General features: G+C 40.7%; 1 protein-coding gene across 2 annotated transcripts in view; it reads left to right on the top strand.

Moving 5' to 3' along the window:
• The window catches only part of TANGO6 (transport and golgi organization 6 homolog), a 191,304-nt gene that overhangs the window by 49,668 nt on the left and 120,609 nt on the right, over positions 1 to 21,027 (top strand). For both annotated transcript variants that reach the window (XM_045076223.1, XM_045076224.1), the window contains exons 9-11: positions 974 to 1,150; positions 10,586 to 10,718; positions 13,532 to 13,720. In XM_045076223.1, the coding sequence (XP_044932158.1) occupies positions 974 to 1,150; positions 10,586 to 10,718; positions 13,532 to 13,720 (499 nt within the window). The remainder of the gene's footprint in view (positions 1 to 973; positions 1,151 to 10,585; positions 10,719 to 13,531; positions 13,721 to 21,027) is intronic.

Below are 21,027 nucleotides of genomic sequence, written 5' to 3' on the forward strand. Positions count from 1 at the left end.
TTTCTTAATCATCCAGAAAATAATCTTTTGTATTGGAATTTAAGTAGGCTTCATTTTGTGTCAGCCTCTGTTTTCACAGATACTTACGTTGTTTCTTCTTCCTTGTAAGGGTTTATATCCTTTTTTACGTCCTAGAGAGTTCTGATTTTTAGGGTTTGGAAATCCCCCACTTGTGACCAGATATACAATAATAGTACCTTCTTCATAGGGTTATTATGAAGACAGATGGTAGAGTTCAGTTTAGCACTGTCCCTGGAAAATCATAAACTCAGTAGACAGCTACCATCATTGGTGAAGGGAAGCTCCCATCTACCTTGGACTCTAACTTTTGGTCAGCACATCCTTGCAGCCCACAGCTGCAGGAGCAGTGACAAGAGAGAACACAGAAGAAGATAGAGACTAGAAATATGTGAATTTGGCTTCAAAGAACTGTCCATCTAATAACTTACAGTTCCAAAACCCAACTCCTCACAGCACTTTCATGTCCTCCTTAGAGACTGAGAAGGAAGAAGCAAACCTTTATTCCATCCCGATCGATCCTAGTTGACTGGCACAGATAAAAGGGGGTGAGGAATCAACCAGAATTTGTTGGTGTGGTGTTTCTTGGTCACCAACTCTTGGTCCCATTGGTAGATGGTTTTATCGGTATAAACTTTCTTTCACAGTGCCTGATCAAAGGCAATGATACACTTGAAATGATTATTTTTTAAAACCGTGTGAGGCTTCTGTGTCTTATCAGGGTTACTTCTAGAGCCAAAGATTAGCCAGTCACTCACTGAACTTCAGGATATTAGATATGTTCTGAAATTCACAGGAAGCAGAGTTTCCAGTCCTACACTTCAGTAGTACTAGGTGGTTGTGCCAGCACTTAGAATGCCGTGGAACCTGACAGTCTTCCTTTCTTTTTTTATGTTAGCTTGTTAGATGTGTAGAGTAAGATGACAAGCTCATTTATAACTGCTTTTTCTGCCAGGTCACTTTGCCAAGAGATATTATTATGGATTCTGGGGAAGCTAGAGAGGAAGAAGGCAATCGCCAGCCTGAAAGGATTTGCAGGATTGGACAAAACTGCGTCCTCTCTTCATTCTCTGTGTCAGTTTAGAGCCGCCACTCAAGGCGGCATCATGGTTACCATCCAAGAGGCCAATTGGTGAGTCCACACAGCCTTCGCCCTCTGTCTTCTGACACAATTGCACCCCAGAGGCCCTTCCCGGACTTGTCCGCTAAGGGGCGCTGATAGAACGGGACCTAGAACTTTAAGCCGCTGAGGTGCTGCTATTTATAATCTCTAGATGAAATGTGGGCACCTTAAATAATCCTGCAGTTTTTCCCCAGATGCCAGCTAATAGTAGGTGCAATTTGCTGGAGCCTCACAGCTCTGCATCACAAGCCCACTTCTCAAAGTCTTTGCCAGAGAATCAGAGTAAAGGGCAGTCACATGTTTACCGTCAGCACCATAACGATCTGTTTCTCTTTCTGACTCTCTAAATGCTCCGTGTGTGTTCACAGTCAGACTTACTCCTTAGGGAAATTGTCTGATAGCTATCTTTTATGTTAATTTTATGGTGGGGGTTTCTTTCTCCTGGAGAGCAATTAGAAGGTGCTTAGTAAATATTAGTGGAATGGATCACTTATTTCTCTAGCGCCTCACAAATCTATTTTAAATTATTTTCTTTTTTGGGTGATACGTGTAGATATTATTGCCTCAGAGTGTAAGTTCCTGTTGACCAGAGTCCCATAGAGTTCTTAGCTGATGGTTCAGATTTTTACATCACATTCAAAGGGTGGCTCTTTGTTAAGGTGTAAATACTTTTTCTTATTCATAGTTAACTTAGTAAAGTTATAAGACACCCTTTCAATATGCTGGAAAACACACATTGACTGCAAGCAGAATTTATCAGTACAAATGCAAGCTACCCAATTTCTTGAGAGTTGTTGAGCACTAGTGGGCTTTGTGACCATAACAATGCCCCTGTACTGAAAGAGTTTAAAGTGTCTTCACATGTTTATTTTTAAAACACTTTGGAACAGTTTAATCTGGGACCACTTCAGTGACCACATAGAGAATTCGTAGTATTTAACTTATCAGTAGTTAAAACTAATTGCTATCGTGACACGCCTCTAGTGTACATCGTAAGTGCACATATGCCAGAATTGACAGGTTTTTTAAAGATTTTATTTACTTATTTGAAAAGAGAGACACAATGAGAGAGGGAACACAAGCAGGGGTAGCGGCTGAGGAAGAAACGAACTTCCCACTGAGCAGGGAGCCTGATGTGGGTCTTGATCCCAGGACCCCAGGATCATGACCAGATCCAAAAGGCAGACACTTAACAACTGAGCCACCCAGGTGCCCCCAGAATTGACGGTTCTTGCTGAAACTATAGTTTATCTTCATGGAGGAGAAAACTGAGTAGACAGTTATTGACTGAATCTCCATCTACTGCCTGAAGCAATGGACCCTTAACTCAGGGTTTCTACATGGACTTCTAGGTGTCCACGGTCCCTTTGAAATTATATACAAGAAATGTTTTGTGTGCAAACCTGAATTTTTTTTTTCCCCTGAAAATAGGGTCCATAGTTTTCTTTTTTTTTTTTTTTTTTTTTTTTAATTTTTTATTTTTTATAAACATATATTTTTATCCCCAGGGGTACAGGTCTGTGAATCACCAGGTTTACACACTTCACAGCACTCACCAAATCACATACCCTCCCCAATGTCCATAATCCCACCCCCTTCTCCCAAACCCCCTCCCCCCGGCAACCCTCAGTTTGTTGTGAGATTAAGAGTCACTTATGGTTTGTCTCCCTCCCAATCCCATCTTGTTTCATTTATTCTTCTACCCACTTAAGCCTCCATGTTGCATCACCACTTCCTCATATCAGGGAGATCATATGATAGTTGTCTTTCTCTGCTTGACTTATTTCGCTAAGCATGATACGCTCTAGTTCCATCCATGTTGTTGCAAATGGCAAGATTTCATTTCTTTTGATGGCTGCATAGTATTCCATTGTGTATATATACCACATCTTCTTGATCCATTCATCCGTTGATGGACATCTAGGTTCTTTCCATAGTTTGGCTATTGTGGACATTGCTGCTATAAACATTCGGGTGCATATGTCCCTTTGGATCACTACATTTGTATCTTTAGGGTAAATACCCAATAGTGCAATTGCTGGGTCATAGGGCAGTTCTATTTTCAACATTTTGAGGAACCTCCATGCTGTTTTCCAGAGTGGCTGCACCAGCTTGCATTCCCACCAACAGTGTAGGAGGGTTCCCCTTTCTCCGCATCCTCGCCAGCATCTGTCATTTCCTGACTTGTTGATTTTAGCCATTCTGACTGGTGTGAGGTGATATCTCATTGTGGTTTTGATTTGTATTTCCCTGATGCCGAGTGATATGGAGCACTTTTTCATGTGTCTGTTGGCCATCTGGATGTCTTCTTTGCAGAAATGTCTGTTCATGTCTTCTGCCCATTTCTTGATTGGATTATTTGTTCTTTGGGTGTTGAGTTTGCTAAGTTCTTTATAGATTCTGGACACTAGTCCTTTATCTGATATGTCGTTTGCAAATATCTTCTCCCATTCTGTCAGTTGTCTTTTGATTTTGTTAACTGTTTCCTTTGCTGTGCAAAAGCTTTTGATCTTGATGAAATCCCAATAGTTCATTTTTGCCCTTGCTTCCCTTGCCTTTTGCGTTGTTCCTAGGAAGATGTTGCTGCGGCAGAGGTCGAAGAGGTTGCTGCCCGTGTTCTCCTCAAGGATTTTGATGGATTCCTTTCGTACATTGAGGTCCTTCATCCATTTTGAGTCTATTTTTGTGTGTGGTGTAAGGAAATGGTCCAATTTCATTTTTCTGCATGTGGCTGTCCAATTTTCCCAGCACCATTTATTGAAAAGGCTGTCTTTTTTCCATTGGACATTCTTTCCTGCTTTGTCGAAGATTAGTTGACCATAGATTTGAGGGTCTATTTCTGGGCTCTCTATTCTGTTCCATTGATCTATGTGTCTGTTTTTGTGCCAGTACCATGCTGTCTTGATGATGACAGCTTTGTAATAGAGCCTGAAGTCCGGAATTGTGATGCCACCAACGTTGGCTTTCTTTTTCAATATCCCTTTGGCTATTCGAGGTCTTTTCTGGTTCCATATAAATTTTAGAATTATTTGTTCCATTTCTTTGAAAAAGATGGATGGTACTTTGATAGGAATTGCATTAAATGTGTAGATTGCTTTAGGTAGCATAGACATTTTCACAATATTTATTCTTCCAATCCAGGAGCATGGAACATTTTTCCATTTCTTTGTGTCATCCTCAATTTCTTTCATGAGTACTTTATAGTTTTCTGAGTATAGATTCTGTGTCTCTTTGGTTAGGTTTATTCCTAGGTATCTTATGGTTTTGGATGCAATTGTAAATGGGATTGACTCCTTAATATCTCTTTCTTCTGTCTTGCTGTTGGTGTAGAGAAATGCAACTGATTTCTGTGCATTGATTTTATATCCTGACACTTTACTGAATTCCTGTATAAGTTCTAGCAGTTTTGGAGTGCAGTCTTTTGGGTTTTCCACATATAGTATCATATCATCTGCGAAGAGTGATAATTTGACTTCTTCTTTGCCGATTTGGATGCCTTTAATTTCCTTTTGTTGTCTGATTGCTGAGGCTAGGACCTCTAGTACGATGTTGAATAGCAGTGGTGATAATGGACATCCCTGCCGTGTTCCTGACCTTAGCGGAAAAGCTTTCAGTTTTTCTCCATTGAGAATGATATTTGCGGTGGGTTTTTCATAGATGGCTTTGATGATATTGAGGTATGTGCCCTCTATCCCTACACTTTGAAGAGTTTTGATCAGGAAGGGATGTTGTACTTTGTCAAATGCTTTTTCAGCATCTATTGAGAGTATCATATGGTTCTTGTTCTTACTTTTATTGATGTGTTGTATCACATTGACTGATTTGCGGATGTTGAACCAACCTTGCAGCCCTGGAATAAATCCCACTTGGTCGTGGTGAATAATCTTTTTAATGTACTGTTGAATCCTATTGGCTAGTATTTTGTTGAGTATTTTCGCATCTGTGTTCATCAAGGATATCGGTCTATAGCTCTCTTTTTGGTGGGATCCTTGTCTGGTTTTGGGATCAAGGTGATGCTGGCCTCATAAAATGAGTTTGGAAGTTTTTTTCCTTCCATTTCTATTTTTTGGAACAGTTTTCAGGAGAATAGGAATTAGTTCTTCTTTAAATGTTTGGTAGAATTCCCCCGGGAAGCCGTCTGGCCCTGGGCTTTTGTTTGTTTGGAGATTTTTAATGACTGTTTCAATCTCCTTACTGGTTATGGGTCTGTTCAGGCTTTCTATTTCTTCCTGGTTCAGTTGTGGTAGTTTATATGTTTCTAGGAATGCATCCATTTCTTCCAGATTGTCAAATTTATTGCCGTAGAGTTGCTCATAGTATGTTCTTATAATAGTTTGTATTTCTTTGGTGTTAGTTGTGATCTCTCCTCTTTCATTCATGATTTTATTTATTTGGGTCCTTTCTCTTTTCTTTTTGATAAGTCGGGCCAGGGGTTTATCAATTTTATTAATTCTTTCAAAGAACCAGCTCCTAGTTTCGTTGATTTGTTCTATTGTTTTTTGGTTTCTATTTCATTGATTTCTGCTCTGATCTTTATGATTTCTCTTCTCCTGCTGGGCTTAGGGTTTCTTTCTTGTTCTTTCTCCAGCTCCTTTAGGTGTAGGGTTAGGTTGTGTACCTGAGACCTTTCTTGTTTCTTGAGAAAGGCTTGTACCGCTATATATTTTCCTCTCAGGACTGCCTTTGTTGTGTCCCACAGATTTTGAACCGTTGTGTTTTCATTATCATTTGTTTCCATGATTTTTTTCAATTCTTCTTTAATTTCCCGGTTGACCCATTCATTCTTTAGAAGGATACTGTTTAGTCTCCATGTATTTGGGTTCTTTCCAAACTTCCTTTTGTGGTTGAGTTCTAGCTTTAGAGCATTGTGGTCTGAAAATATGCAGGGAATGATCCCAATCTTTTGATACCGGTTGAGTCCTGATTTAGGACCGAGGATGTGATCTATTCTGGAGAATGTTCCATGTGCACTAGAGAAGAATGTGTATTCTGTTGCTTTGGGATGAAATATTCTGAATATATCTGTGATGTCCATCTGGTCCAGTGTGTCATTTAAGGCCTTTATATCCTTGCTGATCTTTTGCTTGGATGACCTGTCCATTTCAGTGAGGGGAGTGTTAAAGTCCCCTACTATCATTGTATTATTGTTGATGTGTTTTTTCTTTGATTTTGTTATTAATTGGTTTATATAGTTGGCTGCTCCCACATTGGGGGCATAGATATTTAAAATTGTTAAATCTTCTTGTTGGACAGACCCTTTGAGTATGATATAGTGTCCTTCCTCATCTCTTATTATAGTCTTTGGCTTAAAATCTAATTGATCTGATATAAGGATTGCCACTCCTGCTTTCTTCTGATGTCCATTAGCATGGTAAATTCTTTTCCACCCCCTCACTTTAAATCTGGAGGTGTCTTCGGGCTTAAAATGTGTTTCTTGGAGGCAACATATAGATGGGTTTTGTTTTTTTATCCATTCTGATACCCTGTGTCTTTTGACAGGGGCATTTAGCCCATTCACATTCAGGGTAACTATTGAGAGATATGAATTTAGTGCCATTGTATTGCCTGTAAGGTGACTGTTACTGTATATGGTCTCTGTTCCTTTCTGATCTACCACTTGTAGGCTCTCTCTTTGCTTAGAGGACCCCTTTCAAGATTTCCTGTAGAGCTGGTTTGGTATTTGCAAATTCTTTCAGTTGTTGTTTGTCCTGGAAGCTTTTAATCTCTCCTTCTATTTTCAATGATAGCCTAGCTGGATATAGTATTCTTGGCTGCATGTTTTTCTCGTTTAGTGCTCTGAAAATATCATGCCAGCTCTTTCTGGCCTGCCAGGTCTCTGTGGATAAGTCAGCTGCCAATCTAATATTTTTACCATTGTATGTTACAGACTTCTTTTCCCGGGCTGCTTTCAGGATTTTCTCTTTGTCATTGAGACTTGTAAATTTTACTATTAGGTGACGGGGTGTGGGCCTATTCTTATTGATTTTGAGGGGCATTCTCTGAACCTCCTGAATTTTGATGCTCGTTCCCTTTGCCATATTGGGGAAATTCTCCCCAATAATTCTCTCCAGTATACCTTCTGCTCCCCTCTCACTTTCTTCTTCTTCTGGAATCCCAATTATTCTAATATTGTTTCGTCTTATGGTGTCACTTATCTCTCGAATTCTCCCCTCGTGGTCCAGTAGCTGTTTGTCCCTCTTTTAATCAGCTTCTTTATTCTCTGTCATTTGGTCTTCTATATCACTAATTCTTTCTTCTGCCTCATTTATCCTAGCAGTGAGAGCCTCCATTTTTGATTGCACCTCATTAATAGCTTTTTTGATTTCAACTTGGTTAGATTTTAGTTCTTTTATTTCTCCAGAAAGGGCTTTTAGATCTCTCGAGAGGGTTTCTCTAATATCTTCCATGCCTTTTTCGAGCCCGGCTAGAACCTTGAGAATTGTCATTCTGAACTCTAGATCTGACATATTACCGATGTCTGTATTGATTAGGTCCCTAGCCTTCGGTACTGCCTCTTGTTCTTTTTTTTGTGTTGAATTTTTACGTCTTGTCATTTTGTCCAGATAAGAGTAAATGAAGGGGCAAGTAAAATACTAAAAGGGTGGCAACAACCCCAGGAAAATATGCTTTAACCAAATTAGAAGAGATCCAAAATCGTGAGTGGGGAGAAAGGGGATAAAAAGAGGTTCAAAAGGAAGAGAGAAAAAAAAAAAAAAAAAAAAAAAGAAAAGAAAAAAAAAAGAATTTTTTTAAAAAAAGAAAACACCTAAGAAAAATGTAAAAAATATATATATATATATATATATATATTAGATAAACTAGTAAAAAATCGTTAAAAAAGAAAAAGGTAACAGTTAAAAAAAAAAAAAAATTTTACCCGAAGGCGAGAAAAAAAAAAAAAAAAAAAAAAAAAATGAAAAACGAAAAAATTAAATTAACTGCAAGACTAAAAAAAATCACAGGAAAAAAGCCATGAGTTCCGTGCTTGGCTTTCTCCTCCTCTGGAATTCTGCTGCTCTCCTTGGTATTGAAACCGCACTCCTTGGTAGGTGAACTTGGTCTCGGCTGGATTTCTTGTTGATCTTCTGGGGGAGGGGCCTGTTGTAGTGATTCTCAAGTGTCTTTGCCCCAGGCGGAATTACACCGCCCTTACCCGGGGCCGGGGTGAGTAATCCGCTCGGGTTTGCTTTCAGGAGCTTTTGTTCCCTGAGCGCTTTCCGTAGAGTTCCAGAGGACGGGAATACAAATGGCGGCCTCCTGGTCTCCGGCCCGGAGGAGCCGAGAGCCCAGGGCCCCACTCCTCAGTGCGCCCTCAGAGAACAGCGCCCAGTCACTCCCGTCTGCCTGACCTCCGGCCGCGCTCCGAGCTCACCGAGCCTGCGACCGGTTCAAGGTAACACGGAGCTGCGAGCTTACTGTCAGCTCTGTCTCTGTAGCCGGCTTTCCCGTTCCAATACCCGCAAGCTCTGCGACACTCAGACACCCCCGATCCTTCTGTGACCCTGCGGGACCTGAGGCCACGCTGACCCCGCGTGGGCTTCGCCCCGGTTTAGCCTCTGGAGCGATGTCCCTCAGCGGAACAGACTTTTAAAAGTCCTGATTTTGTGCGCGGTTGCTCCGCCGCTTGCCGGGAGCCGGCCCCTCCCCCCGGGGTCTATCTTCCCGTCGCTTTGGATTCACTTCTCCGCCGGTCCTACCTTTCAGAAAGTGGTTGATTTTCTGTTTCCAGAATTGCTGTTCTTCTTCTCTTCGATCTGCCGATGGATTTTCAGGTGTTTGCAATCTTTAGATAAGCTATCTAGCTGATCTCCAGCTAGCTGAAGCAGTCTCAGCTTGCTACTTCTCCGCCATCTTGACTCCTCCCTCCGGGTCCATAGTTTTCATTTGATATTTTCATTTGATACTCTGTATCTCCAGAAAGTTGACTTTCACTATATTAAAGAAGTGTGTGTGTGTGTGTGTGTGTGTGTGATTTATCTTTTGTTCTAAAGATCTTGCTCCTGGTGGCAGTCCCCTAAGGGCAAGTCAGTCTCACCACTTACCTTTTGTACCCTATCATTCTGCCCAGGAGCCCCAGTTATCAATACAAAGTTTGTTTAACTTTAGACACTAAAAAGTAGCTTAGCTTTCATGATCTTTGGATCTAGAATTTTAATTTTTCTGGAACTAAGTATAGCTACAGTATTTGGAACTGACTTTCATTGAAATTTTAAGAATGAAATACAACTACATAAGGTAATTATTGTCTTGTCTTTTTAAAAAAGTATTTAAATATAGTACTTCATTTTGACAGGGTGGTTACAGAGGCTTAGATGTGATTCTTAGCCATTTCAGTTTTTTTCTGATATAAAATGCAGTGTAGATACATGGCTGATGTGAAGGATGCTGGGAGATTCTGGGAATATAAGAAAGGACCTTAAGTTTAGTTTATAGGTTATTTTTTTCTACTAGAGGAGTATACAGGCCATGTTATTAGTGAACTGGCAAATTGGAACTTACTTCCCAATGGGATGGCCAAATCAACGTTACTTCATAATTATACTTTTCAATGATATGAAGCAACATCTGTCATTTTTTTCTCAGTTTAGTTTGAAAATATTTTATTCCTTCTTTAATCACAAGAGTACATTCCTTCTTTGTATAGCACAAAAAAAGCATAAAGAGGAAAACAAAAAGTAGCTATAATCCTAGTCACTATTCATGTTTTTTTAGTGTTTTTGTCTTCTAGTACATCTTTGTGCCACTGTGTTTGTTTACATGATATAAAATAGTAATATTGTATCTTTGCTTTTTCACTTGATCTGCAATAAAACTGAGACTCTTAGTACCTCATGAGAAGTTTCTTAAAGTTTTTTGCAGAAATAGTAGCATTGCTTTTACTTGGAGATTTTCCCAAGTCTTTATGCATTTTCATATTTCATCTAGTTAGTTATTAGTTGAGATGGCCTGCATGTTCTCCTGTAAGGATAGTGTCTTTTCCTGCTGCCCAGAACTCATTGGCAGTGGCTCATTGAAAAAAAGTCCAGCTTTCTTTGAGTGCTCATGATGGCCCTCTATGATCTGACCTTCCTTTGTACACTTCTTTTCCTCTCTTCTTCCTTGGGAATCAGAATATCTGCCTACAACCTGTACTTTAATTTCTCCTTGCTTTTTCAGTTTATTGAAATAATAGTCATTCTTCAGCATCCATCTGAAAAGCCACTTCCCTTCGTGAGACTTTTCCCCACTGAGCAAATGAGTGCACAGGACATGGTACCCTGCCTTCTGAGAATAAACACTTTTCCAGCATGGAGGGACAGGAGAGTAATATAAACAAATTTTTGAGATCTTTCTAATGATTTACTGTATGAAAGTACCATGTTACTTTAGGAGATTATTTTGGTGTTTCAAGAAAAAAAAATCTCTGAGCGACACTGCCAAGGTAAATCTTACCCCGTGTTGCAGTGGTGAAGATGAGGATGAAGCCCTGTACCAGAAGGTGTCCTCAGAGCAGAGCCGGGTAGAGCATCTCGGGGACTTGTTGTCCCACTGCCAAGAGTGCGGTTTGGCAGGTGACTTCTTCATCTTCTGCTTGAAGGTAAGAACTACATGTAGTAAGGACATGGTCAGCTTTATTCTGGGGTAGTACAGGGATCCCCTTTGAATTTTCAGGGCAGTCATAAATTTAGCTCCTAAAATTAAGGTCTTAATCTATGAAATAATCAGAGGATCCAAGAGTAACTTCTATTTTAGAAGCCTTTGGGTTGGTAAAAAGAAAAAAAAAAACTTACCTTTAGCAGTACACATGTGATCGAACTATTTCCTGAGATGATCTGCCCTGAACTTTAAGAGATGACCAAAGCAGAACTATTGATCTATGAAAGGGTTAATCTTTGCTCTGTGTTGACTGGCAAGTACTCTTTTGAAGTTAATAGCAGGTTTTGCAGTTATGGAGTAATCCTTTATCCTTTCTGACTGTTGTTTTGTCAGGTATTTGGAAAGGAGATTTAGCAGTTCTGCCTTTCTCATTTCATTTTGTAACCACCTGAAACCTTTTCCGGGTCTGTTTCTTAGTGCTGGTGATTGTGTTTCCTCTTGCTCTAATCTCTGACAGCAACTTCTGCCCCATACTGTACTCCTTATTTGCACCATTTGAGAATGGCAAACAGGGGGGATCTCTGGTTTCTGTCTTCCAGCTCTGCCTTCTCCATTATTTTCCCTAAATTAAGTGTCTGTGGAGTTTGAGGTCGGTGTGGTTATGGGGAAATGCAAGGAGGGAATCAGGGCTAACGCTTCTAGAACTTGAAGTCAGGGCCACTTTTTTGATGCTTTTCTCACCTCTTATGTTCATCTTTTTTTTTAAAAAGATTTATTTATTTTAGAGAGAGAGAAAGGGAGAAAGAGAGCACAAGTGGAAGGGGCAAAGGGAGAGAAAATCTCTAGTGACTCTGCACTGAGCACAGAGCCCGAAGTGTGGCCCGATCTCACAATCCCGAGATCATGACCCTGAGACCACGACCTGAGCTGAAACCAAGAGTCGGCCGCTCAGCTGACTGTGCCACCCGGGCGTCCCTTCCTCTGTTCACGTTCTGTCCCCTTACATAGCCACTCATTATAAATAATATTCCTAGGAGGGTGCTCTTAATGTGAGAATTTTAAGATTTTTTTTTTTTAATTTATTTGACAGACAGAGATCACAGAGAGAGAGGAGGAAGCAGGCTCCCTGATGAGCAGGGAGCCCGATGTGGGGCTTGATCCCAGGACCCTGGGATCATAACCTGAGCCAAAGGCAGAGGTTTAACCCACTGAGCCACCCAGGCACCCCAATGTGAGAATTTTTAAAAAATTGTTTAAAAAACAACAACAAAAAAAAATCAGGGTCTCCTGGATGATTTACTTGGTTAAGTGACTGACTCTTGATTTTGGCTCAGGTTGTGATTTCAGGGTCTTGGAATTGACCCCTGTGTGAGGCTCTACCCTGGGCATGCAGCCTGCTTGACATTCTCTATCTTCTCCTTCTGTCCTCTCCACCCCATGCTTGTTCTCTAAGATAAATAATAAATAAAACCCTTAAAAAAACAAAATAAAAACAAAAAAACACAGAGGCCTTTGCTCTAAATCAAGGTTTCTGCACCTTAGTACTGTTGGCGTTTTGGAATGGGTAATTTTGGCCGGGAGGCCTGGGGTTTCCTATGCTGCCTTGTAGGATGTTTAGTAGCATCTCTGACCTCTATCACTTCCCAGTTATGACAACCAAAAATGTCCTCGGACATTGCAAACTGTCCCCAGGGAGCAGAAATTCCAAGGCACAGTTGGGAACCATTGCTCTAAACTGTGACTTACTTTGGTAAAGCATTAATTATTAAGGAACTTAAGGTTTTCCCTTCCCAAGGAAATTTACATTGTGAAGTATAGTGGAAAAACCTACAAAACCTACAGTAATGAATTATCTATTAGTAGAGATTTAGTTTTAAATATCTTAGGGGAAAAGTTGCTGAAAGCATTTAATAGTCTCTGAAAAGGCTTTGGAAATGTTACATGGCCTGAGGTCTCAGTTAAGCAGGGCTAGTGGTAGACTAGATCCTGAAAAATACTGAGAAAGTAAGTAGTCTATCAAACTAGTTCTCTTTGTGTATGTTGCTTTTTATTGTGAAGTTTTAAGTCTTCATATATGTGATATCATAATATACATATCATTCTGCAATTTCCATTTTTCACTCAATGCTGTTTTTGAGGTCTTTCTTTTCTTTTCTTTTTTATTTATTTGACAGAGAGAGAGATCACAAGCAGGCAGAGAGGCAGGCAGAGAGAGAGGAGGAAGCAGGCTCCCCGCTGAGCAGAGAGCCCGATGCGGGGGCTCAATCCCAAGACCCTGAGATCATGACCTGAGCCGAAGGCAGCGGTTAACCTACTGAGCCACCCAGGCGCCCCTTTTGAGGTCTTTCTTGAGGTTGATGTCCATATCTAGTTTATTTATTTCAACCACTCAGATATAAAAAATACAGTTTATTTATTTATTTATTCATTCTCTTATTCTGGCTATTATAAATATTGCTGCAGTGAATGCTTTGACTAGTTCTGTATACGTTTCTTTCTTTCTTTCTTTCTTTCTTTTTTTTTTTTTTTTAAAGATTTTTACTTATTTATTTGACAGAGAGAGATCACAAGTGGGCAGAGAGGCAGGCAGAGAGAGAGAGAGAGAGGAGGAAGCAGGCTCCCTGCTGAGCAGAGAGCCCGATGTGGAGCTCCATCCCAGGACCCTGGGATCATGACCTGAGCTAAAGGCAGAGGCTTAACCCACGAGCCACCCAGGCACCCTCTGTATGCCTTTCAAACAGAGTTTTCTCACTGTTGTTGAAGCCCTTAGTTCTACAGTCTTTCTTTCACTTTTTCTTTCCTTCATGCTAATAGGAGTTGACTCATTTGGCTGTGGAAGATGAAGCAGAGTTAAAAACAAAGCCCTTCTCCAGCAAAAGCCTCTTGGAATCAGAGGAGCACCAAGCTCTTGTGGAAGGCCAGCAGCAGAAGCTGCTGGTTCTACAGCTGTTGGCTGTTCTGTGCGAGAGGATGTCCGAGCAGATATTCACAAACGTCGCTCAGGTCAGTGGCTGCCATATTCTAGATCCCAGGCTGGTAGTATTTGTCTATTTTGGTTTTTTTACATGTTTTCCAAAAAATGTTACTAAAAAAAAAAGTTCTTCAGAGATTGGCTTGAGCCAACACCTACTGGGGCAAATAGAATTGTCTGAGCCTTTTTTAAAATATGGATGCTCGGCCCACGACTTACAGAGATTCTGATTCAGCGTGTCTGCATTAGCACCTGGACATGTGTATTTTTTTATGCCCCATGAATGATTCTAATGTATATCAAAAGTTGAACATGATTAGAATACTTAAATTTGAAAAAAAAAATCACTAATGATAATACCGCTTTGAATTTTATAGATCAACCTGACCGCCTGCCTCCATAGCAGTCTGTGAACTTTGAAGATGTTTGTAAAAATCTTTGCAGGGTAGTATAACGATGTGAATCAGTGCCTGAATGTTGTTGGCTCAGGCATTATATTTACCAGCTTTTTGAAAAATAGGAAATTAAAGGGGCGCCTGGCTGGCTCAGTCGGTAGAGCATGTGACTCTTGATCTCAGGGTCGTGAGTTTGGGCCCCCCATTGGGTGTGGGGCCTACTTAAAAAGAAAAAAAAATAAAAATAAAAAAACCCCAGGAAATAGAAGTAATAAAATGTAGGCAATGTAGTCACCATATTTTTACTGTTCTTACTGGAATTAGTTGTTGCTTGGCTGGTAAAGAGTCCGTTGTAAGATGGTATGATTGTCACGCGTACATGTGATCCTCCCGCTCTTTGTATCGCCCTCATTGTCATCTGCCTTTGGGTGTTGCTAAGCAGCATTTCACTATAGCTCCTGCTGAGAAAATTTGCAGCTGTCTGTCAGCTCCCACTTACCGTGCCTGTTTAATGAGAATTATGTTCATGATTTCTTTCCTGGCTTCTTATTCCTTCAGTTCACTGACCCTGTGTTACCCAGTAGGGTGTTGTTTCTCCTGTGTTTATATCCATTCCCTAAAGACTTTTTCATCCAGACCTTAGGTTTTGTCCCAACGTGCTAGGTGAAGGGAAAAGGGCCTAAAAACTGTATGGCTTGAGCTTTTACACTTAGCTCCCTTTGCTCCTCATTAAAGAATAATGGTTTTAGGCTGATACAAAAGTGACTTGTCCTTTTAAATCATCCTCCAGCTAAGGTTAAGATCTATCGAGATGAAAAGAACCACAAAAAATATTAAATTGCATTTAGGAGTTTTACTGCTAGTGATAATTTTAGTATTTATTTTGAAATATACACACATATGGATAAGTTATAAATAATACATGTTATAAGTAATTTTGTTAATATCATTAGGAACCAAGATTTTCAGTATAAAAAAAAGTTATGAATATAAAATCAAAGAACTTGACTAAAATTCCTATAATACTGAATTTCAATGAGAAGTATTCATACAAACTCACAATATTTTTTTCTTTTTAAAAAATAGATATTCCCTTGCTCCTTCCACAGTCCATGCCAGGCAGCAGTGACAGTCCAGCTGCCCTGAGCATCCTTTGTGCTGGACAGTAGTTTCTAAATATCATGTCCTGCTGGAAGAACACAGAACTCATTGGAGGAAAAGTTCATTCAAGGTCTAGGGCAGGTATTATACACTGTAAGCCTCAGGACATCTTGTTATGCCTAAATAAAAGGAATGTGTCCGGGACTAATGAAGTCATGTCAGTAGTACCCAGGAAATAACTTGAAAGATCTCCTCTTGGCCACAGATAGGGCATTTTGTGCATTAAAAAGAATAATACCTGCAATGCACTGAAACACATCCGAGTTATAAAAACCTAAGCCACTGTTCCCCTTCCCCCATCCCCCAAAATCCCTTTTGGATGTCACTGGAAGTTGCTAAGGCATCAACTCATTATTTTGTAAATTGATAAATGAAAGAGTAAAACATCTATCTTACTTTTTCTGTCAGCACTGTATTTCAACGTAAACAAATAGCTGGTGGAAAATTTTTCTTCATATAAGAATCATGGCTAAAACATTAAAAAAAGAGACCTACGAATTTATATTTTGCAATCCCCTAATGAAATAATGAATCTAGGTGACAATCAATGTTTGCTAAAACTGTTAGGGGTACTGTATAATGAATATAACTAGGCCAAATACATCCAAATTAACTGATCCTTCTTCCCCCCAGCATTTTACTATAAATTCTCACAAATTTGAAAGAATTTTATAGTGAATACCTATATACCTACAACCTAGATTCTATTATTAGGCTTTTATTATCTTCGCTTTATTACATATTTGTCTGTGTTTCCATCTGTCTTTCCATATTTTCCCATCTGTCTATCCATTTAATTTTTGGTGGATTTCAGGGTCAGTGTAGATAACAGTGTATGTTCCCCTACATATTTTCAGCCTGGAATGATCGATCTCAACATCACCAGAACTAGACAAGCAGACGTTATGTGTCTCCTAATGTAGTGTAGTAGGAGGTACATAGCACCATTAGGGAATGTTCCTTCACCCAAAAAACAAAGAAAACCCCACAAACAAGCTATGAAAGACAAAAAAGTCCATAAAATGTGAATCTGAATCTCAAAAAGGAAGCTCAGGGTACAGCAATGTTATGCCATGAAGAAGCAAAATCAGCCAATTTCAGAATGTGAGACATTCTACAGTGCAAATGACCCAGTTTCTTCATCAAGTAAATGGCATGAAAAAGGGGCAGGGCTTCTGTAGCTTAAAAGAGACTTAAGAGACGTATCAACCAAATGCCATGGTGAGAATTCTCATTCAAACATATCAATTGTATGAGAGGACATTTTTGCAACAGTTATGGGCCAAGTATTAGAAGGTATAAGGAATTTTTATTGAGTGTAATGATGGTATGGTAGTTATGTGGGTTTTTTTTTTTTAAAGATTTTTATTTTTAAGTAATTTCTGCACCCAATTTTGGTCTATGAACTTAGAATCAAAAGATCAATAGTTGCATGCGCCACTGACTGAGCCAGCCAGGTGCCCCTGGTATTCCAGTACTTCTGTTAAAAAAAGAAAAAAATCTCCTTGTTCGAAATGTATATTGAAGTATTTATGGATAAAAGATAAAAAATTTGGGGCGCCTGGGTGGCTCAGTGGGTTAAGCCGCTGCCTTCGGCTCAGGTCATGATCTCAGGGTTCTGGGATCGAGTCCCGCGTTGGCCTCTCTGCTCAGCAGGGGGCCTGCTTCCCTTCCTCTCTCTCTGCCTGCCTCTCTGCCTATTTGTGATTTCTCTCTGTCAAAATAATCAAATAAAATATTTAAAAAAAAAAAGATAAAAAATTCAATAAAATGTATTGGCAGATGACGTACAAGAAGATGTAGAGAGGAGTGAGCCCCTCAGTGGTCCTTTTTTTTTTTTTTTTAAAGATTTTATTTATTTGACAGAGATCACAAGTAGGCAGAGAGGCAGGTAGAGAGAGAGGAAAGGAAGCAGGCTCCCTGCGGAGCAGAGAGCCTGATGCGGGGCTCCATCCCAGGACCCTGAGATCATGACCTGAGCCGAAGGCAGAGGCTTTAACCCACTCAGCCACCCAGGCGCCCCCCCTCAGTGGTCTTGTATGGATACCGAACCCTGTACCAACAGCCTAGTTCTGTCATTCCTTTTTTTTTTAGAAATTTAATTTTATTTAGTTAGTTTTTTTTTTTTTTTTAAGATTTTATTTATTAGAGAGTGAGTGAGAGCATAAGCAGCGGGGAGGAACAGAAGGAGAGGGAGAAGCAGACTCCCCACTGAGCAGGAGTCTGATACAGGGCTTGATTCTGGGACTCCCGGATCATGACCTGAACAGGAGGCAAACACTTAACCAGCTGAGCCACCCAGGCATACTGCCCCCGCCAACCCGATTTCTTCATTCTACAAATACGTAGTCAAGATCCACAGAGTGTGTGCCATATACTCTTCTGGGTACCAGGGACACAGCAGTGAACAGCACACGTATCTATCCTCAGGGGATTACATTCACATGGGAGAGAGAGAGACAGTAAACAAGTAAGCAGCAGCCCACAGTGTGTTAGGTGGTATTAAGTACTGGAGAGAAAAATCAAAGGGGACATCAAGACAGTGTGGAAGATGGAGTGGTTATGGAGAACCTCACTGAGAAAATGGCTTTTTTTTTTTTGTAAAGAGTGAGCCGTGTGTGTGTCTGTGTGTGAGCGGTGGGGTGGGATAGGGGCAGAGGGAGAGGAGGAGAGGGGATCTTAAGCAGGCTCCACACCCAGCGTGCAGCTCAACCCGGGGCTTGCTCTCACAACCCTGACATGGAACCTGAGCTGAGATCAAGAGTCAGAAGCTTCATCTACTGAGCCACCCAGGTGCCCCAACAGAATGGCTTATGAGCGAAGATCTGGAAGCAGGCAAGGAGGGAGCCATGGAGATACCTCAGGGAAGAGCGTTCCAGCCAAGAGGGAGCATGTCTCCAGTGTAAATGGAGTGGAGTGAGCAGCGTTTCCTTTTTTTGTCCTTTCAGAAAATTGCTACCTTTTGCACCTTTCGTTATTTGGATCTCTGCACTTGGCAGAGTAGAAGGGCTTTATGTGATTTTTTTTCCCTCATATATTAAAAGCACTTTAACATAAGTGACACATGCTTACTGTAGAAACATTAAACAACAAAGAGCATAACTTAAGTATGGACTCCTGATTGAAGATAGTATATTGAACACATGTGTTTATTTGCGCCTTCTGGAAGCCACAGGGGCCAACAGAGCAGGAGGGGAGAGACAGCAGATAAAAGAGAATAACAACATTTGGAAACTGGAAAATAATAGCTGACCTAGCACCTCCGAAAATGGGGAGCTATGTGCCTGCGTCGGGGAGAGTCAAGCAGCAGAGCGTTATATATCAATGGAGCTGCTCACATTTTATTTTGAAAAGGAAAAACAACAACAAGCTACTTCTCATTGCAGAATACTGGAAGGACTGGATCAGCTAGATCAACTGAATTTAGAGCTTAAAACAGGTTGAAAGGCTCTGCAAGGTTCAGTAGACCCCTTGATTCCATCCTCAAATTTGTACAAACACCTGCCCTTCCCAGCGAAAGCCTGGGAAGAGAGAGGCTGAACTTGGGTGGCAACAGCAGGCTGAAGAGCTAGAGGGTTAGGTTCCTATCTACAGACTCGACAGTGAGGCCTCAGCCCGCGCCCACTCGACTGCCAGGATGTTGGCATCATGGTTAAACATCCCATAGGGAGAGGGTGATGATTTAGGGAATTACTGTCTGCAATGTGTTCAGAATGGTACCTGGTAAATAGTAAATGTCTAATGTTATAATTAAGCACCTAAACCATTGGAAGTGGTTACCTCCATAGAGCCACAAGTGGGATAGGGCACTGCTGGTTTTCATTATAAACTTTCAGGAATATGTGGCTTTTTAGACTATGTAACATTACAAAAATGGTTAAGTAAAAAGTAAAAGTCCCAGGGCACCTGGGTGGCTCAGTGGGTTAAGCTGCTGCCTTCGGCTCAGGTCATGATCTCCGGGTCCTGGGATAGTGTCCCCATCAGGCTCTGCTCGGCAGGGAGCCTGCTTCCCTCTCTCTCTCTCTGCCTACCTCGCTGCCTACTTGTGATCCCTCTCTGTCAAATAAATAAATAAAATCTTAAAAAAAAAAAAAAAGTGAAAGTCCCTCTCTCCTCTCTATAACGTATGTAAATTCTAGAACACGCTTCAGTAACATACCTATCCTTGTGGCTAGCAGCCCCACCAGTCACAGGAAATGAGTAGTAGCCAGGAGGAGCTGTTGTCCAGATGGGTACAGTGGTTTTGCTGCTACAAGAAAAAAGCTTGGAGGAAAGGGCACATTATGGATGACAGTAACAGCTGGCTATCATACACAGTTTACAGCTCCTTGGGTGTTTTGCTTTTATGTTTGTTTGTTTGTTTGTTTGTTTTTTAAATATACATACATACAGTTTCTTTCTTTCTTTTCTTTTCTTTTTTTTTTTTTTAGAGATTTAATTTATTTATTTGACAGAGAGATCACAAGTAGACAGAGAGGCTGGCAGAGAGAAAGGAAGGGAAGCAGGCTCCCCAGCGAGCAGAGAGCCTGATGCAGGGCTCGATCCCAGGACCCTGAGATCATGACCTGAGCTGAAGGCAGAGGCTTAACCTGCTGAGCCACCCAGGTGCCCCAAAACAGTTTCTTTCTTTTTTTTTTTTTAAAGATTTTATTTATTTTATTTGACAGACAGAGATCACAAGTAGGCAGAGAGGCAGGCAGAGAGAGAGAGAGGAGGAAGCAGGCTCCCCGCTAAGCAGAGAGCCCGATGCGGGACTTGATCCCAGGACCCTGAGATCATGACCTGAGCCGAAGGCAGCGGCTTAACCCACTGAGCCACCCAGACGCCCCAAAACAGTTTCTTTCTTAACAAAAATAGGATCATACTGCTAGTTTTGCAGCATCTTATTTATTTATTTATTTTAGGAAGGCCTTAGAAAAAGTGGAAAGGCTAGATAGTTCTTTTCTAGCAATTTAACAATACATTTGTGCTGAAGTAGAAGATTCCTGTAATCAAGGGTGCTTTAGAAAACTCTTTGGAGGCAAAATAGGTGGCCCAAGATGATAAATGTAGCATTTTCTCTAGAAAGTCCAGTGTCCTTAACTTCAAATATCAGTAAAGTCTTAGGCTTGAGAGGGTGGTGAAAATTGCCATAACCAGCATTGTTCATTTCAGTAAGTGGAACTTTTAATAACCTTTCTAGTTTCCTGCCTTGCTTCAAAGACAAGTGGTAACAAGCCATCCTCCTGACTTTAAGCTTGCAATAAAGACTCTAGCATAGCTTGTGATTTGCCCAGAGAATTAAACATGCAAGCTTGCATGGTATTTAGAGGCTTATTATGACCTATCTCAGCTGTACCGCTTTCAAAATGATTTTTCCCTTTTGAGCCATTAATCCTGAATATGTGTGCGTGTGTGCATGCTTGCGCGTGTGTGTGCGTGTACGCCCGGATGCGTGTGTGTTTGCTTTTATTTAGAGGTATTTCTACTTAAGGTGGTTAACACAAGTGCCGTTAAAATGATGCTGACCAAATTAATTCCATTTAAAGCTTAGTTGTTAGCCAAATGCTATATAAAATCTTAAATAATAATCTTAATCCTTTAAAAAAATATCTGAAACTTCCAAAAAAAATGACTCTGGATCACTTGTACAGATTGTTTGGGGACTCAGTTCTGGATAAAATTGAGCGCCTCTTCTCCCGTTCTTTGCTTACTAGAATCAGACTGTCATAACCAGGTTGGGTCAGGCGGGTCCCTGAGAAGGAAGCCTCAGTATGAGAAGCAGATCTGAGGACCCTCTAAGA

The sequence above is a fragment of the Mustela putorius genome, unplaced genomic scaffold (genome assembly GCF_011764305.1).
Source record: "Mustela putorius furo isolate JIRA1106 unplaced genomic scaffold, ASM1176430v1.1 tig00000174_pilon_pilon_pilon, whole genome shotgun sequence".
NCBI classification, from domain to species: domain Eukaryota; kingdom Metazoa; phylum Chordata; class Mammalia; order Carnivora; family Mustelidae; genus Mustela; species Mustela putorius.